This window comes from Trachemys scripta, chromosome 13 (assembly GCF_013100865.1).
Source record: "Trachemys scripta elegans isolate TJP31775 chromosome 13, CAS_Tse_1.0, whole genome shotgun sequence".
Classification (NCBI taxonomy): domain Eukaryota; kingdom Metazoa; phylum Chordata; order Testudines; family Emydidae; genus Trachemys; species Trachemys scripta.
This window is the reverse complement of record NC_048310.1, coordinates 37,999,699-38,026,119: the sequence shown is the minus strand read 5'-3', so window position 1 is coordinate 38,026,119 and position 26,421 is coordinate 37,999,699. Positions and strand designations below refer to the sequence as shown.

General features: G+C 42.0%; 1 protein-coding gene across 2 annotated transcripts in view; it reads left to right on the top strand.

The window, feature by feature from the left end:
- The window catches only part of RFWD3 (ring finger and WD repeat domain 3), a 63,615-nt gene continuing 37,194 nt past the window's right edge, over positions 1-26,421 (top strand). Inside the window, exons 1-7 of one of the 2 annotated variants that reach the window (XM_034788455.1) lie at positions 1-137; positions 5,572-5,962; positions 7,449-7,669; positions 9,912-9,958; positions 10,038-10,235; positions 13,426-13,517; positions 18,819-18,933. In XM_034788455.1, the coding sequence (XP_034644346.1) occupies positions 5,574-5,962; positions 7,449-7,669; positions 9,912-9,958; positions 10,038-10,235; positions 13,426-13,517; positions 18,819-18,933 (1,062 nt within the window). In that variant the 5' untranslated portion in view covers positions 1-137; positions 5,572-5,573. Of the gene's footprint in view, positions 138-5,571; positions 5,963-7,448; positions 7,670-9,860; positions 9,959-10,037; positions 10,236-13,425; positions 13,518-18,818; positions 18,934-26,421 lie in introns of both variants that reach the window. The other variant, XM_034788454.1, reaches the window with a different exon arrangement.

Sequence of the window (26,421 nt, the reverse complement as noted above, 5' to 3'; positions counted from 1 at the left end):
AGTGAGGAAGGCGGCCACCCAATGAGGCCGCGGGGCTGGGTATCAAGCGCCGGCGGGGAGCTTGAGCTGAGCGGGAGGCTATGGCGCCTCTGTAGGAGCGGTTGGTAACTCAACCCCTCTCCCTCCCGCGGCCGGAGGTGAGTGCGGCCCCCCGGGCCCGGCCCCGGCCCCGAGCCGAAGCAGTGTGCCCCGTGCGGGCGGAGCCTGCGCTAGAGCGGGGGGGACCCCGGACTCCTGAGTTCTTTCCTGGACTCCGGGCCGGCCCCCGCCCTCGCAGCGCCCCGGCCAGTAACGCTCGCGGGGCCGTCGCCGAGCAGTGGGCTGTGTGAGGCACCTATCAGCGGTGCCATCGGGCGCGGCTCTGCGGCCCCCGGATCCCGGGCGCTGGGGACCTGGGTGTCAACCGGCGGCGCCGCGGCTGCTCGCCCTCTGCTGGCCGGTGGGGTTTTAGCAGGAGCCTGGCTGCCTCCGGGGCTGCGAGCGCTGTCGGTGTCTGACCGGGGCTCCGAGGCGCTGCTGCAGCACAAATAACCAGAGTCGGCAATCCTGCTCTGTGGGCTGGAGTAAAGCCCTCCAGTCTGGCACCACCCTTCCTGCTGACCCTGAGGCGATATCCAGCTGTCCCTCGCCTCCTGCTCTGCCACGCAGGCCAGCCTTCACTGCCTGGTGCTTTCCCCTCTGCTACCCTTTGGGGGAGCTCCCTCGCAAGCAAAGGGTGGCGGTTTGACTGTAGTGTTGGACTGGGACTCAGGTGATTCAAATCCTGGCTTCTGCAGGCTCCCTTCATGAGCTTGGGCAAGTCATGTGATCATGCTGTCTTAGTTCGCTTCTGTAGAAAGGTTATAATGATGATGAGGGTGGGAGTATTTTTCTTATCATCATCATCATTTGTCTCTCTTGCCTGTTTAGACATCAGGCTCTTGGGGCTAGCCTGTCTTAACAATGTGTCTACAGTTCCATTGTGCAAGACACCATATAATCTCAGCAGCGGCCTCTAAGCCCTACTGCAATATAAATAACCATAACATTATCTTCCTTCAGATCCCTCCTTAAAATTCATCTCTGCTGTGATGCCTGCAAAATGGTTAACAATGGCTGATACTGCTGCTTATTATACCTTATCCATTCCCATATCTTAGAATTATAGAATATCAGGGTTGGAAGGGACCTCAGGAGGTCATCTAGTCCAACCCCCTGCTCAAAGCAGGACCAAGCGCCAGACAGATTTTTGCCCCAGATCCCTAAATAGCCTCCTCAAGGATTGAACTCACAACCTTTTTTCTCTACTTGTCCCTTGTAATATGTTTAGATTATAAGCTCTTTGGGGCAGGGACTACCTTTTAATGATGTGTGTACAGTGTTTAATAGAATGGGTGACTGGGCCTCTAGGTACTCTCACAATATGAATAAATAATAAAAACCCAACTTGTAAGAAAGCACTCAGATTATCTATCCCCCTTAGAATCCATCGGTTATTCATGTAAGTAACCACTGTTGGCTAATTTCCCACTTTGAGGGAACAGCCAAGACTCTGTTGCAACTATTGGTGTGCATATATGATGGGAATTTAGGGCTTGTCTTCAGACAGTTTTTGTACTGCTTTAATTTTTGCCATTTAAAGAAGGGTATAGGTAAAGCTGTACAGAATAGTGTAAATAAGACTGTATTCTCTCTAGAGCTGAAAGTGATTGTAGAAACTAGTTTTGCTATTGCATCAAATCAGATTTTTAAGGTAATTGTTGAGGTGCCTGTGATGGGGTCGGTCACAGAGACTCCCTTGGGACTGTCACCTGATGTGCTGAAACTACCTTTGAGCCTGTTTTCCCTGTCTCGTTGAGCCAGACACGCTAGCCCGCTACAACACAGACCCAGGGTCGGAACCACATCCCCAAAGCTGCAGTCTTTAACTGAAAACCACTCAGCAAGTATTGGTGTCTCTAGCACCCGGACACCCAGCTCCCAATGGGATCCAAATAAATCCATTTTACTCTGTGTAAAGCTTATACAGGGTAAACTCATAAATTGTCCGCCCTCTATGACACTGATAGAGATGCACAGCTGTTTGCTTGTCCAGGTATTAATCACTTACTCTGAGTTCAATAATAAACAAAAGTGATTTTATTAAGAATAAAAAGTAGGATTTAAGTGGTTTCAAGTAATAACAGACAGAATAAAGTAAGTCACCAAGTAAAATAAAGCAAAAACACACAAGTCTAAGCCTAATACATTAAGAAACTGAATACAGGTAAATCTCACCCTCAGAGATGTTCCAATACGCTTCTTTCACAGACTAGACCCCTCCTTAGTCTGGGCCCATCCTTTCCCCCGGTACAGTTCTTGTTCGTTCCAGCTCAAGTGGTAACTAGGGGATTTCTCGTGACTGCAGCCCCCTTTGTTCTGTTCCACCCCCTTTTATAGCTTCGGCACAAGGTGGGAATCCTTTGTGTCTCTCTCTGGGTTCCCACCCTTCCTTCTAAATGGAAAAGCACCAGGTTTAAGATAGATTTCAGTACTAAGTGACATGGTCACGTGTCCCTGTAAGACCTCATTCTCCATTCTTTCAGGGTTAGCCTGCCAGGAAGGTTTGAGGGTAAACAGAGCCATTTACAACCAATTGTCCTGGTTAATGGGAGCCATCAAGATTCCAAGCCATTATTAATGGTTTACACTTTGCATAGTTACAATAGGACTTTAGAGTAATACTTCATATTTCTAGCTTTAGATATAAGAATGATACGTACATACAAATAGGATGAACACACTCAGTAGATACCTTACAAGAGACCTTTTGCATGAAGCATATTCCAGTTACATTGTATTCATGATCATTAGCATATTTCTGTAAAACATGGAGTGCAGCGTCACAGTGCCAAAGTAACTTTGTTGAAGTATTTCAGTGCTAGCTGGTTGTGCTGAAATATCTATTAGACAGATGATAAACAACTGATGTGTGGTGCTCCATTATCCCTTTCTAAAGGTAGCTAAAATTACATATCATGGTCAGTGGAAAATATAGGGAATTTTCCCTATTGTTTGTATTCTATCTGCCTGTTCTTACATGCAGTTACTTAGCTACAATCAGCTTCTGTGATAGTAATGACTTTTAAAGTGACATGGAGTTAGCTCTGCCAGGCCTTCTGTGTTTTCATTGTACAGGCTCTTCACAACAGGTTGGTAGGCTTAACTTTAAGATGAAATTAATTTCTAGGTTGGTGGTCTAATCTAGTCATGTTTTGTAGGATACAGCAAAGGCCATGGAATTTGTATTTTAACATAGTATCTCTTCTCCACTGGTCAAGCTGGTAACTTCCTCTTACTGAAGAGGACTTTAAAATATTTACAACACTGAGTGTTTCAAAGTCCTATTGAGGCAGTGTTTGGATAGCATTAAAGAAAATAACAAGCATCATAAAAGATATGCCTCATCTAACAAGTTTTATATTTTCCCTCTATTTAAGACAACTTGTTTAAAATATTGTTTGAATTTCACTATAGAATCCTTTATTCTAAAATGGAATCATCAGTATTATATAGCTGAAATTATATCCTATAGAAGAGGATTCCAGCCTATTCCTCTACATACACTTTTATGAATTGAGACTGTTTAATTCAGTTGAATTAACTGTAAAGGTAAAGTTTTTTTGTTGAATAAGTTAAGGTTGCAGGCATGTATATGTAGAGTTAATGCATATTACCTTTCAAGAACCTTAGTATTAAAACAAACAAGCCATAAGAAACACAGGACATGCAATGTTGCACTTCTCAAACAAAGACCCAAACTGCCATATCTTTCTATCCTTTTGTAGAAATACGAGCCTCCCATCTTCTCTTCTTTGCATGGAGAGTATCTCAAATGTGAAACATAGAGCATTGATCTTCTAGTTCGTATGAGAGATGTTTGTGTAAAACAAAGCGTGCTATGCTGTCGCGGTGCTAATCTTTGCTTTCTCCCTGTAAGTCCTTTAATTTCATGATCCTGGGTAGCATGTATGTAGTGTGTAAAGAGCTGTCTAATGATATTTGGGTAATTGGCTGACATCTGGGATCACTGAGCTTGATCAGAGAGGTTCTGAGTACCTCCAGAAAGGTGCAGAGTGCCCTCAGTATCCTACAGAATTGGGGCCCTTAATAAATTGTCTTAAGTATGTTATTTGTCTAACCAGGAATTTGTAAAATTCTTTTGTTTGTGCTCTCTATGACCATGAAGAAATCCATAATTAACATTACCATATTGTGACTAAGGCATTCTAGTTTTTGTGGGCACTAATATAATGAAACTGAAGAATCATAGAAGATTAGGGTTGGAAGGGACCTCAGGAGATCATCTAGTCCAACCCCCTGCTCAAAGCAGGAGCAACTCCAACTAAATCAAAACCCTAACCCTCTGTGTAAGCTCAAAAACTTGTCTCTCTCACCATCGGAAGTTGGTCTAATGAAAGATATTCCCTTACCTACCTTTTCTCTATAAATAAAATAGAATGAGTTCCTTTATTTATTTATTTGTTTTTTTAAACCATAGCTATGGGAACATAGTTAAAGTAGTCTGAATGCTTGTTCTTAGAGGCAATCAGAAATCTGCATTTCTTGAGTTTCTAATATGATTGTTTTTAACTAACATTCCTGTCTTCAAAAAACCCTACGTTGATTTATATGAAATTTTGCAATGAAATTACATATGACATATAAATGGGCTGATAATATCAACAGTGTCATGACTGGGGGTATTGCTAGAGTATACTACGTAGGCTTATACAATACTAGTAAACATAAGGCGGTGTATGCACAATAGATGGCGCAGCCAGGTAAGATTCATGGTGAACTTGTTGTCTTAACCGAATTTCATTCATTTACTAGGAAACTCCATTTTTGGGATAGGTTTGTTTTGTTTTTAAATAAACATTGAGTCCTCTGCCGTGTGTATGTGTGGTGCTCTATTAATATTTATTTACAGGCATTTCTGTGATGATGTTCACATTGAGATGCTCAGATACAAGATCCTTTGAGATCATAGATTAAAGGTACTAAGTGCCATATACTATTGTTTGTTTGTTAAGCACTGTAGACTGATGTAGCTCTCTCTTTTTGGGGGGTGGAGGAGGAATTTAAGTACATAACATCTGCCAAAATCTCTACCCCAAAATACAAAAATAATCTATAAATACATATTAGCTAGCAAAGACAACAGGAAGAACTCCCCAACTCACCTACTCCAATGAAAAGGCTAACTTGAATAGACAGGCCTTGCAATGTGTCCACGAGGCTAGAAAACGCAGGCTCTGTTGGGTTAGAGACTTCCAGAGTCGAGGACTCTGAAAATGCTTTGTCAAGCCCTCAGCCAACTGATATATAAATCCAAGGACTGTTAAACTGGAATTCTCAAATCATCTCAGCTGCCAGAGAAATAGTCTCTAAGAAGCACTGGATCTCAATCCTAAAGGATATTGCAGTCAGCAGGTGTCTTTATGCTGGCATGAGTCAAATATATTTGTACCTTACTTGAGGTGTGGACTTGTGTACAAGTGTTTGCACTAACCCCACATCTTTGTTTGCTCCATCCCATGCCTTTCTCAGAAATGGCACAGGAAGAAATGGAAGTGGATCTTCAGCCAGCAGTTACTTATTCTGTGGAGCACCATGAGGCATTTCCCTCAGAGACCTCTGGTCATGCTCTACTGTCACTTCCATCCAACTCTCCAGTGCCCAGTGAAGAGGCAGAAGGCATTGTGGTTCCTCCTGCTGACGAAGAAGTCATTGTGGTCTCCGGTGCTGATGAAGCAGTGACAGTTGCTGAGTCTGACCCCCAGTTGCATGCTGCCCCTAGCCTGGATGGACTGCAAAGGCTGCATGGGGTATTGGAGCTGTTTCGACTACAGGCTGCACAACAGATCACACGACAGCCACCAACAAGGAGAACTCGCCGGCGACAAAGAGGTGGTGGATCCCAGAGGACAATCAGTACCAGGTAAAACTGAAATGGAGTCAAGTCTGAGCTTTCCCCCAGCCTAATGATTTCACTTTATAATCTGTCATGCTTCCTATGTTATGCTGAACTCTAGAAAGCCCAGTCCAGCCCACCTGAATGAAGTAGGCCAATTTCTATGCATCCCAAGTTTTCAATAACCCTAGTAGGTAGTAGTATGATCTTCTCCTCTGCTCTTTAGACTCTCTTCTTGGAATCATGCTTTTTGGCAAGACTCTTCACTCATTGCTTAGATACTGTGGTGATAAGTGTTCCAGAAATGCTTACAGACATAGCTTCATGCTTGTAAAGCACAGTTTTCCACAGTATTCAGTGTCCCCTTCAGCGAACAGGAAGTTTTGTGAGCAAAAAAACAAATTTGAAAAAGTTTAAAGCTTAATTCTATGCTGAGTGCCACCTGTGCCTTAGGTTCAGGGGGGACCCATCAGCAGAGACTTTTATGTTTAACTGTCTTTACATTTTGGCTGTGCAGATCCACTCTAAATACTGTGGGTTAAATCCTGGCTCTATTCAAGTCAGTGGAAGTTTGGCCATTGATTTCACTAGGGACAGGATCTCACCCCAAGTGACTAAACACAGCTGTACAGTCTGCCCTGGGCTCTCCTGTAGATGTAATTCACTTCCACATACACAGGCCATTGGGCCAGTAAGCAGTCTTGCAAAATTCTACTTGCAACTGAAGAACAATTTGTTGTTGTTGTTGGATTGGCAAGTAAAATAGCATAAGCTTTCTTCAGTCTAATCATTATTGTAAAGTAGTTTGGTACATATTTTTGCCATGGCATAATCTTGCAAAGCTGATTAAAGAAAAAACGGGTTTTTGTGAGGGGCATAAACTAATTTAAGGGATGGGAGTCTGATAAAAGCAACCAGTTTGTTTCTAAAGTGACTGCATCTGGGGACCAGGTGATGAGTTCATTTGATAAATCAAAAAAAGCAAAGTCTAGTGGTGAGAAATCAGATGAGGTGGCTCTGCTGGGTAATAACTCATGTACCATACTTCCCGCCTTTAAAGTCACTTCATCTCTCGGTGCCTTGTTTTCCCCATTTGTAAAATGGGGGTAATGATACTGACCTCCTTTGTAAAGCGCTCTAAGATCTGCTAATAAGAGCTAAATGATGACACAAACAGGGTCAAGTGCACCACATCTTGTTTTCCTCTTTCCATCCCTGGAAAAACAATATTCCTTCTAAGTAGAGGCAGATCAGGCATCTGCATTTTCTAGACCTAAGCAGTGAAGCACTATCACAGCTGCATGTTGTGTATGCTTCTTAGAGGAGTTAATTCACTGCCTTGCCTGGGGATTGGTGCTGTTCCGGGTGAGACATTTCTTGGTCAGTTTGTTTATATCCCTGCAAACAGGCTCGGGGTTGTGGCAAACAAATGAGGATCTAATTTTCTCCTGTACATTTTACCTGCAATAATTAATATGAAGAAACACTGTAGCTTTTACTCCTTGCTTTTCAGGCCCAGGGCACCACTAGATAGTTATTTCATGGTCAACAGGACCCAAGGGTCAACAACAGCAGCATTTCCACCACTGGAGACTTTGCATCTTCCAGTTGGCAACAGCGGTCACAGCTCAGATGAGACCTTGGAGCTGAGCGACTCTGACAGCAGCAGCTCCACTGAGGAGGAGGATGTGGCAGTACCCCAAGAGGAGGCACCCATAGCTGCCAGTTTGGGAGGTTTGTGCTGGTTTCACATCACTGGGAGTTCTGAAATGCCAGAAATTCCTTACTTCATTTCCACTGTCAGACAGGACAACACTTCATAGAGAATCTTTTCAAGCTTTACAGCAGAGCTTCAAAGGTCTAAGATCAGTATGCTCATAGCTGACATGGATGGGTTGCTGCCATAATGTAGCAATGGATGAATATTAAAATAGTTCTGAGCAATATATTTTTTTTTTAGCTGTTTACATATCCACTGATGCCTCCTGGAAATCTTCAAAATAACTAATGTAGAGATTATTCTATTTTCTACTTTCTGCAGTTCTCCTTCCTCCCCTGATCATTATTATCAAGGATCGTCTCCAAAACAGAGGGCCTCAATTAATTATTGTAAATCAATGTAAACTAGCTAGGCCAATTTACAGTGGAGGATCTGGCCCAGGATTTTTTATTGCTGAGGAATTCATCTGCTTCAAGAGTTATTCCTTGCTTAATGTAACTTCCCTCCCCTGAGCTGCTTAGGGGATAGTGGCTCACTTAGTGGATCACTCAGTATTTTTGAACCTTTTCAGGTTGGTGTTCCTTATTCAAAGTCAAAAATGTTCATGAACCCCTTAGCTTTCTTTTCTTATTTTTTATTATAAAAATACTTGATCTTGAAAAGTAAGCGGATGTGGGCAGTAGGGGAATGAGATTCTTAAATTTCATTACATTATAAAGCAAACACCTTGCAATTAGTTGTCTCCTGGGAGATTTTACAAGGTATCAAGGGATAGCTGCATCATTTTGCCCCTCCCCCCTTCTTTTGCTCTCTATTGTTCTCCCTTCCTGAGCCTTTTTTGTTTTGTTTGTTTGTTGTTGCTATCCTCTTATTTAATCTTCAGGTACCCACATAATGTCCCTACTCTACCGCCAAATTCCAGAATGAACACTTAGGATCAGTAAAAATAAGAACAGTGGTTGGCTATCAAACTCTGTGTGTGTGGAGGGGGGTGTGTGTATGTTGTGAGGTCCTGCAGGAGTCAATCTTGAGTCTAGTACTAGTCAACATTTTCACTAATGACTTGGATAGTGGAGTGGAGAGTGTGCTTATAAGACTTTTGGGTGACTCTACACTGGGGTAGTAAGCCCTTTGGAGCACAGGATTAGAATTCAAAATGACCTCAACAAATTAAAGAAGTCTGAAATCAGCAAGATTCAATTAAATAAATAGAAGTGCAAAGTACTACTCTTAAAAGTAAAAATAAAATCCACAACTACAAAATGGGGAGTAACTGAGGTGATAGTACTGCTGAAAAGGATCCGGGGGCTTTAGTGGATCACAAATTGAACGAGTTAACAGTGTGTTGTGATTGTGAAAAAGATTAATATCGTTCTGGAGGGTAGGTAAGACACCGGAATGTAATTGTTCCAATCTACACAGGTCTGATGAGGCCTCAGCTGGAGTGCTGTTTCCAGTTCTGAGTGCCACACTTTAGGAAATATGTGGATAAATTGGAGAGAGTCCAGAAGAGGGCAGGAAAAATGATGCCAGGTTTAGAAAACCTGGCCAGTGGGAAAAGATTTAAAAACCTGGGCACATTTAGATTTGAGAAAAGACTCGGGGGGGGGGGAAACCTGGTACTTTTCCTCAGATATGTTAAGAACTGTTATAAAGAGGCTGGTGATCAATTGCTCTCCATGTCCACTGAAGGTAGGACAAGAAGTAATGGGCTTAATCTGTAGCAAAGGAGAGGTAGGTTAGATATTAAGAAAAACTTTCTAATTCTAAGGGTAGTTAAATTCTGGAATAGGCTTCCAGTGTTTAGTTATGGAATCCCCATCATTGGAGGTTTAAAAACAGGTTGGACAAATACCTTTCAGGGATGTTCTAGGTTTACTTGGTCTTGCCTCAGTACAGAGGGCTGGACTAGATGACCTCTCAATGTCCTTTCTAACCTTACATTTCAATGATTTATGAAGGTGTTACAAAATTACTTTAATTGTGCTAATTAGTTATCTTTTTGCTTCATTACATTATATCATTAATTAATCTAGTATGTTGAGTAAAGTTTTTGTTTGCAATCCGCATTGGTTACTGCACCAATGCTTGTTCTGATGTTCTAGAATACTAAAGTTACAAAAGACAATTCAGACTAGAACCCAAGGAAGAGAGTCCTTGCACCAATTCAAATAAATTATTCTTTTTTTCCTGTCTGCTCTGAAGTTTCTGATCAGGTCCAACCAGAACCCCCTCAGCCTGTGCTTTCCTCTGCAGAGCATGAAGGTCGTGATGCTGAAGAAGCTGAAGTCCAGCACAAACAGGTAAAGTGAACAAACAGTCCTTGGACAGAGAATAAAGATGGCAAATGTTGTGTTTGTCTGATCTTTGTTGTTGTTTCAGAGAACTCCACTAAAGAAACCTGATGTGACAGTTCCCACTGTACCGTTGGATGAGGAAGAAGGAGACACCTGTGCCATCTGCTTTGAGCAATGGACTAATGCTGGGGAGCACCGGCTCTCAGCGTTGCGGTGTGGACACCTGTTTGGATACACTTGCATTGTAAGGTGGCTCAAGGGACAGGCAGGGAAATGCCCTCAGGTAAAGTGCACCCTTTTGTGTTGGAACAGATTTGTTCTCAGGCAGCCTCTGGTCCAAATGTGACCATCATTAAGAGGGTTATTATTCAGAAGGGAATGAAGTCAGGGTTTTAAATACTGTACAAAAAGTCCACCATTTCAGCCTGTCAAAAGTAACAAAATCCCCACTGCTTTGAAGTGATTTTCACCAGGATGAGCTCGCACTGTTCATCTGAAGGAGAACTTAAATTCTTCACCTAATTCAGCACAGTTTTGCTGAAATTAATTAGAGTATTAGTGTTCCTCAGTGGGTAGCAACATCACATGTGGGACAAAAGGAAGAGTTCAAGTCCTGTTCCACAACTTGGTGTCATGACACTACAGTGCAGTACTGGAGGGGACTGCACAGATTGGTGCCATTTGTCAGATAAGATGATTAATGACACTTAATGGAAGTGTCTGGCAGTATTTTAAATTAATGGCTGAGCGCTCTGGTTTCCTGGTCAGGCATCTAAAAGAGGTTCTAAGGTTCAAGCTGTGTGAGAACCACTGCTAAATTCAGGATTGCTGCTGCATTTGTCTACTGTTGCTGCACTCCAATATCTCACTGCTTCAAAGGGTAAAAAGTACTTTAGTCAACCTAATTTTAAGTAAAAAAACAAATCACCTCAGCTTTTGTTCCCTTAGAAATGGGGTGTGTCAAATGTTATCAAATATATGTGGCTATCAGATACCATCTCTGGTTAAAACATAATAATCAACTTCTTAAACTATTAATGTCTTGTGATTGGATGCTTGTATATTAACAATTAAGGGATTCAACCTGTTCCCTACTAGTCACATAGCCTTTCACTCATTCATTCCTTATAATGTCTCCCCACCTGTTTGAGAGATCATTTCCAATATATGCTAATTTATTTTGATCTTAGCGTATATTTTTCCAGATTTTAATAGGGCAGTATTAAGTTTGGGCAGGATTAAGTGAGGTGCGATTTAGACCTGGTCTACACTAGAAATTTACATCGGTATAGCTATATCTCAGGGGTGTGAAAAATGCACACCCCATGAGATGTAGCTATACTGACCTAATCCCTGGTGTAGACATTGGTAGACAGATTCTTCCATCAACCTACCTACCGCCTGTTTGGGAGGTGGATTACCTACACCACCCCTCCCATCAGCGTAGGTCGTGTCTATGCTGAAGCACTGCAGCTGCACTGCTATAGTGTTTTAAGTGTAGGCATAACCTAAGGGTATTTCTGTGCTGCAATAAAAAAAAAAACCCTGTGGCTGGCCCATGCCAGCTGATTTGGGCTCGTAGGATTCAGGCTGAGGGGCTGTCTAATTGTGGTGTAAAAATTCAGGGTTGTATTGCAGTCTGAGCTCTGGAACCCTCCCACCTTGCATGGTCCTAGAGCCCAGGCTGCAGCCCAAGCACAAACATCTACACCACAATTAAACAGCCCCTTAGCCTGAGTCAGCTAGCGTGGTTCAGCGGCAGGTTTTTAGTTGTACTGTAGACATACCCTAAGTGAGTGAAGTTATGTGGCATTGGGAAACGGGCTTGGCCAATTTAACTGTTTATTTCTGGTCCTCCTAATGTTTTGAGGTTTTAAAAAGCTGTAAAATTGGCTGGGTTTTTCTTGTTATGTTTTTGCAGAGTGTAATGTTGCCTCAGTGTTAGCTGCACTCCTCTGAAACATAGTTTCATGCCTAACTCTTTGTTAAAACTATTTTTTTAGATCAAGAATAGTGTTCAATTTACAACACAAAGAGACAATTGTCATTTCCCAGCCTTCTTACCTGAGGGCCCAAGGTTTCAGTAGCTCTCAAATGAAAAAGCCATTGTATAGTTTTTCTTGCTTTTGAGTGGGATTCCTGCTGAAATAGTCTGGTGTTTTACGCTGTAGTTAAACAAAAGGATTCATTTTTCAGATCTGCCTCTGGCTTCTCATCCTTGTCATATCTGTGTAACTTTTTTCAGAACAAAATCCTCAGCGGGCATTCTTCAGACTTGGAGTTCTGTTCTTAAACTTCTGTGATTTCTCATTCTTGCTATCACTTACTTCTCTTTCAAAGGGTGGAGGGGAGATGCTCCAGGAAACACAGTAGTTGATATCCTGAGTGATCAGACTTTTAGTGTCTATTACATCTTCCTGCTAAACATTCTAATAGTACATTATGTATTTTTGTGTGGTGATCTTAAGGATGCCTAAGGCTGGTTGGTGTGTGTCTTCTAGTGACATAGCAACCTGAGAAGTGTCTGAGATGGGCTTGTAAAAAGCGACAAGGAGTCCTGTGGCACCTTATAGACTAACAGACGTATGGGCTTGTCGCTCTAAAGAAAAGACGAGCTAGCCCTAGGTTTTTTTTCTCTTCATTTCCAGTTGCTTATTCTTGAACTGATTTGCACATTGTTGCTGTGCATGTGGCTTTGTAGAAAAGGTGGTTTGAGTGCAAGTTACTGTTATAGTTTCACATTCTAGATTCTACTAGTGACCGCTGTTGGGTGCTAAGGAAGCAATCGTAAGCATTTACTACTCTACACACACACAATCTTTTGCCAGACATGGAAACAGTGACAATGATGTATGTCTTTATACTACTAAACAGTAGATATACCTGCATTTAAGACATGAACTAATGTGGGATTCCCCAAAGGCTGCTTGATATGGTCTGTCTGTAGTCCCTTTCATCAGATGCCTACAAAGCATTTTCTAAACACTAAGTCTTGCAGTCCCCCCATCAGGGCGGTATTAATTCAGTTTTACAGATGGGGAAACTGAAGTACAGAGAGGTTAAGTGACTTTGCCAACACCACATAGCACGTACATGGTAGAGTTGTGAATAGATTCAAGTAGTACCTGATTCTTGCTGCTCTCAGAGTAGAGGTGGGGACTGTATGTTTGCATGAGCATTTGAATTGCTCACAGGATTTATCTGGCTGTCCTGGTTACTTGGTGATTTTGAAACACAAGACCAGAGGCGGCAGAGGGATGTTTTCTGAAAGGTGAATGCAGCACTAGAAAATCTGATCTAAAATTTCAAAATAGCAGTCCTGATTAAGGCTGTAATGACCACATGGATAGCAACGTTTGAAGGGGAATTTCAAAATATTTAACATCTGGATTTAACAGAGTAGGAATATTTAATTTGGGTTCAAATTGAATGTTAATTTCCTAGGGATAAACTGAACCTACTTTTTATTTTAGTGCAATAAGAAGGCAAAGCGTTCTGACGTAGTGGTCCTGTATGCCCGTACTTTGAAAGCACTGGACACCAGTGAACAGGAGCGCATGAAAAGGTATGGAGCATGCACCTCAGATGTATCGTCTCTGTCCCACATGTACATGCATAATCAAGAAAACTGATTTAATGCAGCCTGACTCTTACCTAGACCTTTTTTCAGCTATGCTCCCTGAAACTGGGTATGCACTGTCTTAACTGCAAGTGCCAGTATTATGGATTGCCTTAAATATGGAGATCATGCTGTATTCAGCATGTGTTATCTGGAATGAAGGGTTTTGTGTCCTTGCACATTGCACTGAGAGCTGACTAAAGCAAGCTTAGGTGGTATACGTTAAAACTCCACAGCTGAAGAATGAGCCAAGAAAGTGCCAAGTCCTTCCAAAAAAATCCCAAACAAACAAACTAATTCATCTTTACATGAGAAATGAAACACCTTGTCCAGAAATGCAGTGAGGGTGAACAGTAGACTTTAACTTTGCTATCTCTTTACGTATGCATTAAAAAGTGGTCTCATCTCATTGTCAAAAATGTAATATGATATGGAAATTATTTTGTAGTCAGTCTGAATACATCTAAGCTGAACATTTAGAATTCATTATAAACCAAAAACCAGGATAATAATAATATATGGAGATATACCTATCTCATGAAACTGGAAGGGACCCTGAAAGGTCATTGAGTCCAGCCCCCTGCCTTCACTAGCAGGACCAAGTACTGATTTTTGTCCCAGATCCCTAGGTGGCTCCCTCAAGGATTGAACTCTCAACCCTGGGTTTAGCAAGCTAATGCTCAAACCACTGAGCTATCCCCTCCCCCTTTATACTTGAAATTTCTATGGTATAACTTCATGTACAGTGTAAAATTTTCTGTTATACGCAACTACAAATAGTATAATAAAATCCAATAAAGGTTAAAGGTTGCAGAATCCCAGGTCCTTCCTAAATCTTAGTATTGCTGAGCAAAACATCATTTCAGCTTCCTTAGATTGTTTCTCCTTTCAGGAAACTGTTTCAAACTTTTTTCAACTCAGTACTTACTTAAAATACCACTACCATGGTGAAACTTCCAAGTGACCTCATTATCTCCTAATATAGCTGTCCTATGTTATCCTAAGTGCTAATCAGAAATGGGTGAGGAAGAAATTTTCAGCAGCGAAAATAAATATTTTAACTGGCATTCTGTGATCGGGGTCCTGGGAGGGCCACACTGAGGTTACTCAATTAGAGCAAATTGCAAAGAATGGGGCAGCCAATCTCCAAAGCTGGTGGATAGTCCAATACTTAGGTTTACCAAGCCAACACAAAACAGCTTCTATAATACCTGACTTGTTTCACAGAAGCCAAAACACAGTTCCCTTATAGCAACGCAGCCTTGGGCTTCTACCCAGACACCGAAATCGGTGAGGATGAGGATTACTGAAAATCTTATTCATCATATAAAAAAGTTCTACCAATCCCAAAGGATTGGACATATTACTTCCCAAGTTAATGAATACACCTCTATCCCAATATAATGCGACCCGATATAACACGAATTCGGATATAACGCAGTAAAGCAGCGGTCCGGGGGAGCGGGGCTGCGCACTCTGGTGGATCAAAGCAAGTTCGATATAACGCGGTAAGATTTTTTGGCTCCCGAGGACAGCATTATATTGGGATAGAGGTGTTTTTCAATCTTATCCAAATGCATGCTACAGCCAATTCTTATTAACTAAACTAAAATTTATTAAAAAAGAAATGAGTGAGTATTGGTTACAAGATCAGTATACAGACAGACATGAGTACAGTTCTGAGATTAGTTTCATAGTGGAAATGGTGAATTTTGTAGTTGCAACGAGTTCTTTCAGAATTAGTCAATAGGTTATAGTCCAGTGTTTATATCAGGGTGATCCAGGTGGGACTGGAGATCTTAGTCTTATAACTCAAGCTTCCCCTGCATAAAGCATCAAGCAAATCTGACATAAAAAAGATCAGGACCCAAGAGACCTTTATACAATTCCAGACCTTCTCTTGACAGCACAGAGTCCTTAGGCGAACAATAAGCAATCATTGAGATTTTGAAGTAGACCGATTTCCTAAGCATCACTGGTAATTAGCTACATGAATTAACATAAAGCAATTGCCTTTTTTCCACCATTCGCAGGTGATTTGCTATACGTTTCAAAGAGAGATCAATACAGGATATCGCATAGACAGGAACTGTTACATTGTTAACCTCTAACAATATATTATGTAAAAACACAAACATTATTTACCAATATGTCCCTAAAAGTTGAATTTAGGTAATTTATCCTGCAGGATGCTTATCCCTTTCTGGCCATGTGTCACACATGCCATTGCATGATGCTGTGTCTTTGATCCTTGTAATGTTATAATTCATTGTGAACAGTGGATGTGATGTTGCAAAACATGGTAGGGGGGAGATTTTAAATAAAACAAATAACTATCAGGCTTCTAACTCCCACTGAAAGACTAACTGTGTCTTCGAAAATCTTCCCTATAGGCTGTACCTTTCCTGCTTCTGCCACCCTCTTCCACTGACCATTCACGTCTCCTCTTCCCCCCTACTTCACTGGTGCCTTCCTTTCAGTGTAATTGCAATCCATCCAAGATATCTGAATTCCTCTTTCGTTAGGCTCAGAGTGCCAGGGTAGGAACATAGAAGTTAAGATAGAATACACATCCTTAACTCTGCCCCCTTGCACATATGTGCTGTTGGTCTTATGTTTATGTTCATATTTGATTTCTCAAATTGAGTAAAGCTGTTCTTCGACCTCTAGATACATATCCATGTATCTAAAAGCCATTATCTTTGAAAACTCGTGGGGATCGGGGAAGGTTCCAGACGATTGGAAAAGGCAAACATAGTGCCTATCTTTAAAAAAGGGAAGAAGGAGCATCTGGGGAACTACAGACTGGTCAGCCTCACCTCAGTCCCTGGAAAAATCATGGAGCAGGTCCTCAAGGAATCCATTTTGAAGCACTTGGAGGAGAGGAAGGTGATCAGGAACGGTCAACATGGATTCACCAAGGGCAAGTCACGCCTGACCAACCTGATTGCCTTCTATGATGAGATAACTGGCTCTGTGGATATGGGGAAAGCGGTGGATGTGATATACCTTGACTTTAGCAAAGCTTTTGGTACTGTCTCCCACAGTATTCTTGCCAGCAAGTTAAAAAAAAAATTGGATTGGATGAATGGTCTATAAGGTGGCTAGAAAGCTAGCTAGATCGTCAGGTGCAACGGGTAGCGATCAACAGCTCGATGTCTAGTTGGCAGCCGGTATCAAGCAGAGTGCCCCAGAGGTCGGTCCTGGGGACAGTTTTGTTCAACATCTTTATTAATGATCTGGAGGATGGAATGGATTGCACCCTCAGCAAGTTTGCAGATTACACTAAGCTGGGGAGAGAGGTAGATAAAATGGAGGGTAGGGATAGGGTCCAGAGGGACGTAGACAAATTGGCGGATTGGGCCAAAAGAAATCTAATGAGGTTCAACAAAGACAAGTGCAGAGTCCTGCACTTAGGACGGAAGAATCCCATGCACTGCTACAGGCTGGGGACTGACTGGCTAAGCAGCAGTTCTGCAGAAAAGGACCTGGGGATTACAGTGGACGAGAAGCTGGATATGAGTCAACAGTGTGCCCTTGTTGCCAAGAAACCTATACCAGCATATTGGGCTGCATTATTAGGAGTGTTGCCAGCAGATTGAGGGAAGTGATTATTCCCCTCTATTTGGCACTGGTGAGGCCACATCTGAAGTATTGCGTCCAGTTTTGGGCCCCCCATTACAGAAAGGATGTGGACAACTTGGAGAGAGTCCAGCAGAGGGCAAAGAAAATGATTAGAGGGCTGGGGCACATGACTTGTAAGGAGAGGCTGAGGGAACTGGGATTATTTAGTTTGCAGAAGAGAAGAGTGAGGGGGAATTTGATGGCAGTCTTCAACTACCTGAAGGGGGGTTCCAAAGAGGATGGAGTTCGGCTCTTCTCAGGGGTGGCAGATGACAACAAGAAGCAATTGTCTCAAGTTGCAGTGGGGGAGGTCTAGGCTGGCTATTAGGAAACACTATTTCACTAGGAGGGTGGTGAAGCGCTGGAATGGGTTACCTAGGGAGGTGGTGGAATCTTCATCCTTAGAGGTTGTTAAGGCCCCGCTTGACAGAGCCCTCGCTGGGATGATTTAGTTGGGGTTGGTCCTGCTTTGAGCAGGGGGTGGGACTAGATGACCTCCTGAGGTCTCTTCCATCTCTAATCTTCTGTGATTCTATGATATGTAACTCATATCATCAATATAGATATTCGCTACAGATGTTTGTAATGGAAACTTCCTTAATATCAGCCCCGATACTAAAACAAACGCAGTTGTATTTTGCTTTTTACACAACAAAAATCATATGACACAACCACGGGGTGCAGTTAGGTCCCACATAATTGTGTTTACTAAACAGATGCAAACATGCAAGCCTATGTTTGCATATACTGCTGCTCTGACTAGTTTGTAGCAGCTTCTGAAACCGAACACAGCAGCACTAAAAACTCCCAAATTATTTAAAGGGATACTACTCTATTCCTATATGCTACATACTTGCTCCCCCTTTATGTAAAGGACACTTAAAAGAAAAGTTACAAATGTGTTACTGTCAAAACTTCTATCACTAAATATACAACATGGCATAGATTAGTCTGAGAGGTGGTTTATGACTTCTCTGGAGAAGGTCTTAGGCATCACAACAGTATCTGTATTTTCTGATGTAGCTGTATTAGTAACATCTTCCTGCTGTGTAGTATTAGAGTCACTTGTAATTAAAAAACAGGACCTGAGGCTCATGGTATTATTACAAGTCAGTGTCTGGCTGTATTGTAGCCTTGTTAATATTCAGTACCTGTTGAATTCTTACATAAGGAATGTACAGAATGGTTTTTTCCTCCATATTAGCTTTTTTATTTTGTGGTTGATGGAAAGGGCTCATCTGTCTTTAAAAAAGTAATAGAACAGTCCTTGTGAACCACTAGATAAAAGGTCACAGTTGCTGTTATGCATAACTGAGAGCATAACTAAGGCCCCTCTGCTATTCACCTCCAATAAATCATTAGGAGGGGAACTCGGATGAGAAAGCTGTTTTAAAAAAAAAACAAAAAACAACAACCCACAATAACTGGCTACCTGCTAATGGCCGGGAGACAAAGCAAGGCGATAAAGGGTGCAAGACCACTAAGTGGGTTTTTCTGAAAGTGTTGTTAAGTTTACCTGAGCATGGCTGTGTTTTAACCTACACTGGTGATAGAGCCGCAGCCCAGAGGAACATCCTAAGTTGAGTCCAGTCATGATCATTTCTTCTTTTCTCCTCTATTTAGCTCTTTAGAAAAGGAGCAGATGTTGCGGAGACAGGCGGAATTGGAATCTGCACAGAGCCGCCTTCAGCTGCAGGTCTTGACAGATGAATGCAGTAAACTTCGCAAGCAAATTCAGGTAAGTTCAGCTGTTGCCCATTGGTGATGGGCTCTTCATTGCCTCCTTCTCTTCAGCCGCTGTCTCATGATGTGCCTTCCTTCCATGTTTAGTCTGAGCGAGCTTGTGTGTGTTCTTCCAAGCAAGATAAAATATCTTGTCAACACAAACACACAGCTTCCAATTTCATCACTGTTCATTATTCATTAATGTTTAAGGTTTTCTGCAAGTATAATTCCTCACTAATTATAGTTGAGCATTTAATTCTGAACTCGCATGCTATTACTCATATAACCATTAAAGTGAATGTTTACGGTGAACATTTTACTTTTCTGACATAACTTTCTAGTGTGATTTTGGTAATGGGTTTTAATAGTTCAGATTTCTTTTGGACTGTGTCCTATAGGTTCTTCCATCTTTGCTGAAACCAGGTCAGGAGTCAGCACTGTCTCTTCTGGTATAATCACAATATGACCAGTTTATTACTGCAGGCTGCTTGCTGCGGGAAGAGCTGTTTAGAGACATCACTGTCTCCTCGTATTTACAGATTGCAGAATTAGTGAGAACAAACTCTAGGCTGCAGAGATGCCTGGTGATCTGTTCCTTTCCAGGTTTAGTCTAAAATTATATAACATTCTGATATCTTATCACCTGCAGCAATTGCTGTTGCTGAAAAGGCTGTACTGGTTTCCTGTAGAGCAGAGGTGGGCAAACTACAGCCCGGGGGCCACATCTGGCCCTCCAGATGTTTTAATCTTGCCCTTGAGCTCCCATCAGGAAATAGGGCTAGCCCTGCTCCAGCTGGGGAGCAGGGTCAGGGTCTTGCCCCACTCTGCCTGGATCCCAGAAGCAGCGACATGTCCCCACTCCAGCTCCTACGCGTAGGGGCAGCCAGGGGGCACCGCACGCTGCTCCCACCCCAAGCACCACCCTCGCAGCTCCCATTGGCCGGCGCCTATGCACAGGGCAGCGCACAGAGCTGCCTGGCCGCACCTCCGTATAGGAGCCGGAGGGGGGACATGCCACTGTTTCTGGGAGCTGCTTGAGGTAAGCGCCACCTGGATCCTTCCCCCCCAACACCCTCCCATGCCCCAACCCCCTGCACAAGCCCTGATCCCCCTCCCACCCTCGAACCCCTTGGTCCCAGACCGGAGCATCCTCCTGCACCCCCAACTCCTCAACCCCAGCCCCACCCCAGAGCCTGCACCCCCAGCCAGAGCGCTCTGCCCTCCTGCAACCCAACCCCCAATTTCGTGAGCATTCATGGCCCGCCATACAATTTCGATACCCAGATATGGCCCTCAGGCCAAAAGGTTTGCCCACCCCTGCTGTAGAGAATGGGAAGGTTCATTGAGACTTTCAGCTGTTGTGCTATTTGGCATCTTTCACCAGTGCTGTATCCTTGTTACTAGGCTTGGCAGAATTTCATTTTTATTTTGTTAAAAATAAACATTGATATCAGCTGAAATTATAAAGCATTGTTTTTGATTTTTGTCTGTTTACATTGTCACAGTTGTGGGAAATTGAGGATCGAACAATATTTAATGACAGACCTTGAGATTCAAAAACTTCTAAAATCCAGATTGTCCACACCACATGTCATAATATATAAAGTAAATATTCTTAAATCAATGAGTTCTCAAGTAGCATTTTTCTTAGTTTACTTATCTGTATATTTTGATTATCGATGGAAATATTTTGTCAGTTGGCGTGTACAGTGAAATCAACATTTACTAACACTGATCGTTTTAAAAATCAAATCCTTCCAGGCCTGCTTATAACCTGTTCCATTGTCAACCCATTTCTTGCTGTATCAAGGGATACAAGTATTTTATTCAACCTTCCACTTAGTTTCACTTTTGTTTTTGTTCTTTGCTTTTTGAATTTCTCCTGTTTTATACTCTCCTTAGAATCATAGAATATCAGGGTTGGAAGGGACCTCAGGAGGTCATCTAGGCCAACCCCCTGCTCAAAGCAGGACCAATTCCCAACTAAATCATCCCAGCCAGGGCTTTGACAAGCCTGACCTTAAAAACCTCTAAGGAGGGAGATTCCACCACCTCCCTAGGTAACCTATTCCAGTGCTTCACCACCCTCCTAGTGAAAAAGTTTTTCCTAATATTCAACCTAAACCTCCCCAACTGTAACTTGAGACCATTACTCCTTGTTCTGTCATCAGGTACCACTGAAAACAGTCTAGATCTATCCTCTTTGGAGCCCCCTTTCAGGTAGTTGAAAGCAGCTATCAAATCCCCCCTCAGCCTCTCCTCTTAAGTCATGTGCTCCAGCCCCCTAATCATTTTTGTTGCCCTCCACTGGACTCTTTCCAATTTTTCCACATCCTTCTTGTAGTGTGGGGCCCAAAACTGGACACTCCAGATGAGGCCTCACCAATGTTGAATAGAGGGGAATGATCATGTCCCTCGATCTGCTGGCAGTGCCCCTACTTATACAGCGCAAAATGCCGTTAGCCTTTTTGGCAACCAGAGCACACTGTCGACTCATATCCAGCTTCTCGTCCATGGTGACCCCTAGGCCCTTTTCTGCAGAACTGCTTCCTAGCCGTTCGGTCCCTAGTCTGTAACAGTGCATGGGATTCTTCCGTCCTAAGTGCAGGACTCTGCACTTGTCCTTGTTGAACCTCATCAGGTTTCTTTTGGCCCAATCCTCTAATTTGTCTAGGTCCCTCTGTATCCTGTCCCTACCCTCCAGCATATCTACCACTCCTCCCAGTTTAGTGTCATCTGCAAACTTGCTGAGAGTGCAGTCCACGCAATCCTCCGGATCATTAATGAAGATATTGAACAAAACCGGCCCCACGACCGACCCTTGGGGCACTCCACTTGAAACTGGATGCCAGCTAGACATGGAGCCGTTGATCACTACCCGTTGAGCCCGACGATCTAGCCAGCTTTCTATCCACCTTATAGTCCATTCATCCAGCCCATACTTCTTTAACTTGGTGGCAAGAATACTGTGGGAGACCGTATCAAAAGCTTTGCTAAAGTCAAGGAATAATACATCCACTATTTTCCCCTCATCCACAGAGTCAGTTATGTCCTCATAGAAGGCAATTAGGTTAGTCAGGCATATCTGTGGGATTAGGTGGCACCTGCGGTGCTACAGTCTGCCAACATGACCATGACACAAGGCTTCACAAATTAATTGGCTGAATTCCTATGTCAGATTGCATGTCACATATGAGCTAATGAGAGGATCTGGTTCAACATGGACACTGTCTTTCTGCAGTTCTGTTGAGTTTTTACATTGACGAAGCATACAGACTAAAGCGCCAATAGGATAAGTGTCAGAAATACTATACAGATTAATTACCACACATACTCAAGCCATATCTTAGTATTTATACTACATTCTTCACTGTGGCATCAAAGTGTCTAAAATTACACACCAACATTAAAGTGCAGTAAATATTTATCCTTCACTTCATTCATTTGGCGGAAAGTTCAGAATGGGAGTCCTATGTGATTTGTGTAGCCTTATACTATGAGTATATGGAATAAGACTGGGAGGGATAGCTCAGTGATTTGAGCATTGGCCTGCTAAACCCAGGGTTGTGGGGCCATTTAGGGATCTTGGGTAAAAATCTTTCTGGGGATTGAGCAGGGGGTTGGACTAGGTGACCTCCTGAGGTCCCTTTCAACCCTGATATTCTCTGAAGAGTGCTATATGTTTAATTTGAGATTATGTAGTGAAATATGCAACTTGTATTTTAATAAGAATAGTGTTACTGAACACTTGGACGTATCTAAATGGCATAAAAAGCTATGATGTAATTAAGCTTATAAAAATTAAGTATAATGTAAACACAGAAGCTCTTATTATGAATCTATTTAAAAATATAAAGAATATATTCAATAATAGAAAATTCTCTAACTGCATGGAAGTTTCTTGGGGAAATATAGTTGGTACAAAACCAGTAGATATAGGACAATGTCATATACTTATAGGAATCTTAATGGAAACTAATATAAATTTCCCCTTTTTAAAGTTACTGTATAAGCTACTTTTTTGTTGCTGATATCCATCATTTTAAACTGGATTATCAAAATCAGTGTTGAAACCCTTTACAGTAATAGATTAGATTTGGTATTAGAATTTTCTAAGATTAAAGTGAGAGTACTATTTAAATAGAAATTCTTAAGCATTTCAGTTTTTATAAAGTCATACTTCTGGTGTTAAAATCGAGTTCCTGAGTGCATATGTGCACTCATCTTGACTTTTATTGTAGTTTAACCACTGTATATAATAACATTTTGTGAAGTTCTAATTAAAAGTATTAGCTGCTTGTGCATTTACAGTAAGAAAAGGCTACCTTAATTGCATAGCCCCTTGTTCACCGTGGCAAGCTGAAACTTAATTCTTTAGCAAGATTCCTGGATTCTGTGGCAGACTGAAAATTGTGCAGCAGTCTAATTTGTAAATCAGAAAATATGTATGTGGGAGTGTGGAATTAAGCATGCCATCTGGATATTTTGTGCTAAAATATCAGCACTTAAATAACACTGCTCTTCAGCCAAAATGCTTCTGAAATAAATGTAGTCAAACTTTACTAATTCTGGGTCACTGAGAACGAAAATGATGCTTAAAATTGTTGATTGGCTCTAGTTTTCAAGATATGCGATGGGGTCAGTATATACGACCCTTGACTTGGGAATGGCGGAGGATAAGTGAGTTATAAAGGGAAAGGATCTCAATTTAAACCAGAAATGACTAAAATACATCTTTGACTGGATCTATGAATAAATCTATGACTGGGTTTGGACAGTACTTGCTTTTTAGGCAGAACAATGAATGATGCAATCTGAAGCTGGTATTGTGTCGTACATGATATGAATTGCATCATGTTATTCCTAGAAGTCATGAGTGATGCAATCATAACAAAGCTTACATCACTCTGCTGAACAAATTGCCCTATATCAGCTCTAGAAATCGTACAGTGTTGTGCTCTCTTATTTGTCAGTGTTTGATTTTGCAAAGGGACACATTTCTGTTTAGCCAAAGTGAGCAGAGATGCCTCGTACTTGTGTGAACAGTGCAGATAACTTCTGCTGTGTTTGTGGAGAAGTGACTTTTGCATCACAAAAGTGCAATATAACCACTATGGTTAAGAAAGCCTATCACCTTTATTTTGGCTGCAAAATTGGAGATCAGGACAAGAGGTGGGCCTCACACATATGCTGCAACACTTGTGCAACAAATATTCACCAGTGGTTGAACAGGAAAAGGAAATCTATGCCTTTTGCAGTGCCAATGATTTGGAGAGAGCCAACAGATCATGTTACTTCGGCATGGTGCCTCCAGTTGGGAAAGGTGTGTCAAAGAAGTAAAAGGGGACTGTGCATTATCCAAACATTCCATCAGCTATACGCCCAGTATCCCACAGAGAAGGTCTGCCGGTTCCTGATGCACCAGAATCATTCTCACTTGAGTCAGACGAGGAAGAGGATGAAACTTCTGGTCCTGAACCATCAATGTCACAGGACCCACATTTTCTCCCATCCTCCTCCTCTGAACCACACCTCATAACACAAGGTGAACTGAATGGCCTTGTCAGGGATTTAGAACTACCCAAGAGTAAGGCAGAGCTGTTGGGCTCCAGACTACAGCAGTGGAATCTCCTAGCAGGTGATGTTAGGGTTTCCATGTTCCGTGACCATCAAAAGGATCTTGTCCCATTCTTCTTCATGGAAGGAGATCTTGTAGCCTGCAACAACGTCGATGGTGTGATGGCAGCCCTCAACATCGTTCACGATCCAGATGAGTGGAGACTGTTCGTTGATTCATCGAAGACGAGTCTTAAAGCCATTTTACTGCATAATGGCAATGTTTTACCATCAATTCCAGTTGGTCATGCAGTCCATATGAAGGAAACCTATGACAACATGAAATAACTTTTGAGGAGCATAAACTATGACCAACATCAGTGGCAGCTTTGTGGCGATTTGAAGGTTGTTGCTCTCTTGCTTGGTCTGCAGACTGGATACACAAAGTACTGCTGTTTTCTCTGCAAATGGGATAGTCGTGCAAGAGATTCCCACTACATCAAGAAAGATTGGCCACTCCGACAGTCATTGGATCCTGGGAGGAAAAGTGTTCAGCATCCACCACTTGTTGAATCAAGGAAGATTTTGTTACCACCCTTACACATCAAGCTGGGTCTGATGAAGAACTTTGTCATGGCCATTGACAAAACACAAGCAGCTTTCAAGTACCTCCGTGGAAAATTTCCAAGGTTAAGTGAAGCTAAGATAAAGGAAGGTATCTTTGTTGGTCCTCAGATTCGTGAACTTCTTCGAGATGATGCATTTAACCATGCACTGCGTGGCAAGGAAAAGACGGCATGGAAAGCCTTCCAGTTAGTGGCAATAAAGTTTCTCGGAAACAACAAGGCAGACAACCTCCTCAAGGCATACAAAAGCCTTGGTTGCGACATGTCACTAAAGATACATTTTTTGCACTCTCATCTAGATTTTTTTCCCCACCAAACTGCGGAGCAGTGAGCGATGAGCAGGGTGAGCGATTTCACCAGGACATTGCAACAATGGAGAAACGCTATCAGGGCAAATGGAGCCCATCAATGCTTGCAGACTATTGCTGGACAGTGACAAGAGATGCTCCATTTAATGAATACAAGAGACAAGCCAAGAAGCACCGAGTAGACACTGAATAGGACTAAACTATGTACATAATAGTTTTTTGCCTTTTGTTTCATAATAAATTTTATTTATATAACCCTATTGCTGATTTTTAAAGTGTTACATAAACAGGACAGGTGAAATATTATCTTGTAAAGCAACCATAAACACATGAAAAGACTTAGGTTTACAATTTACAATTTATGATTAAAACTCTACTATCTACACAATATACATAGACATAAAATGTAAATTCTTAAATATCTTAGAAACAGTAGCCAATCAGTTGTTTTAATTGTCATATTTGAATTCAGCACATCAAAATACATAATAAATAGCACATTTTATCTCTGAAGCAGACGACTTCTCAAATATTGTAGACCAGTGTAATTAGTGTTAACACTTTAAATTGTCATCACAAGATTTCAGAGCTTTCAGTCCTTTGAGATGAATGGGGCAGCTCACACTTCCCAAGCTATTGTTTCAGACTCAAAACGATGACCTTGCTTCATTTATATTTTCAGAGTTACTGTCATAACTGTAAGGGCTTGAAATGTGTGGAGGTTTTTAATGAAAATTTAAATTGTGGAGTACAGTTCTGTAGCAAGGAGTAGATTCTACAAACAATGCACAAGACACGGAATATACAGCACCTTGCTTATGTACATCTAAAACAGTGGTGTCAAATGCCAACCCTCTGGGTATATATATTGTGCCCCACAATATTGAGATTTGAATTTTTAAAATATTCTGCTGAAAGTTTCTAGACATCCTGGTGGTGGGGAGGGGGAAAAAATCTTCCAGCAGGGAACCAAATATGAACTGATGCAGTGCTGTCTTCCTGAGTCTGAAA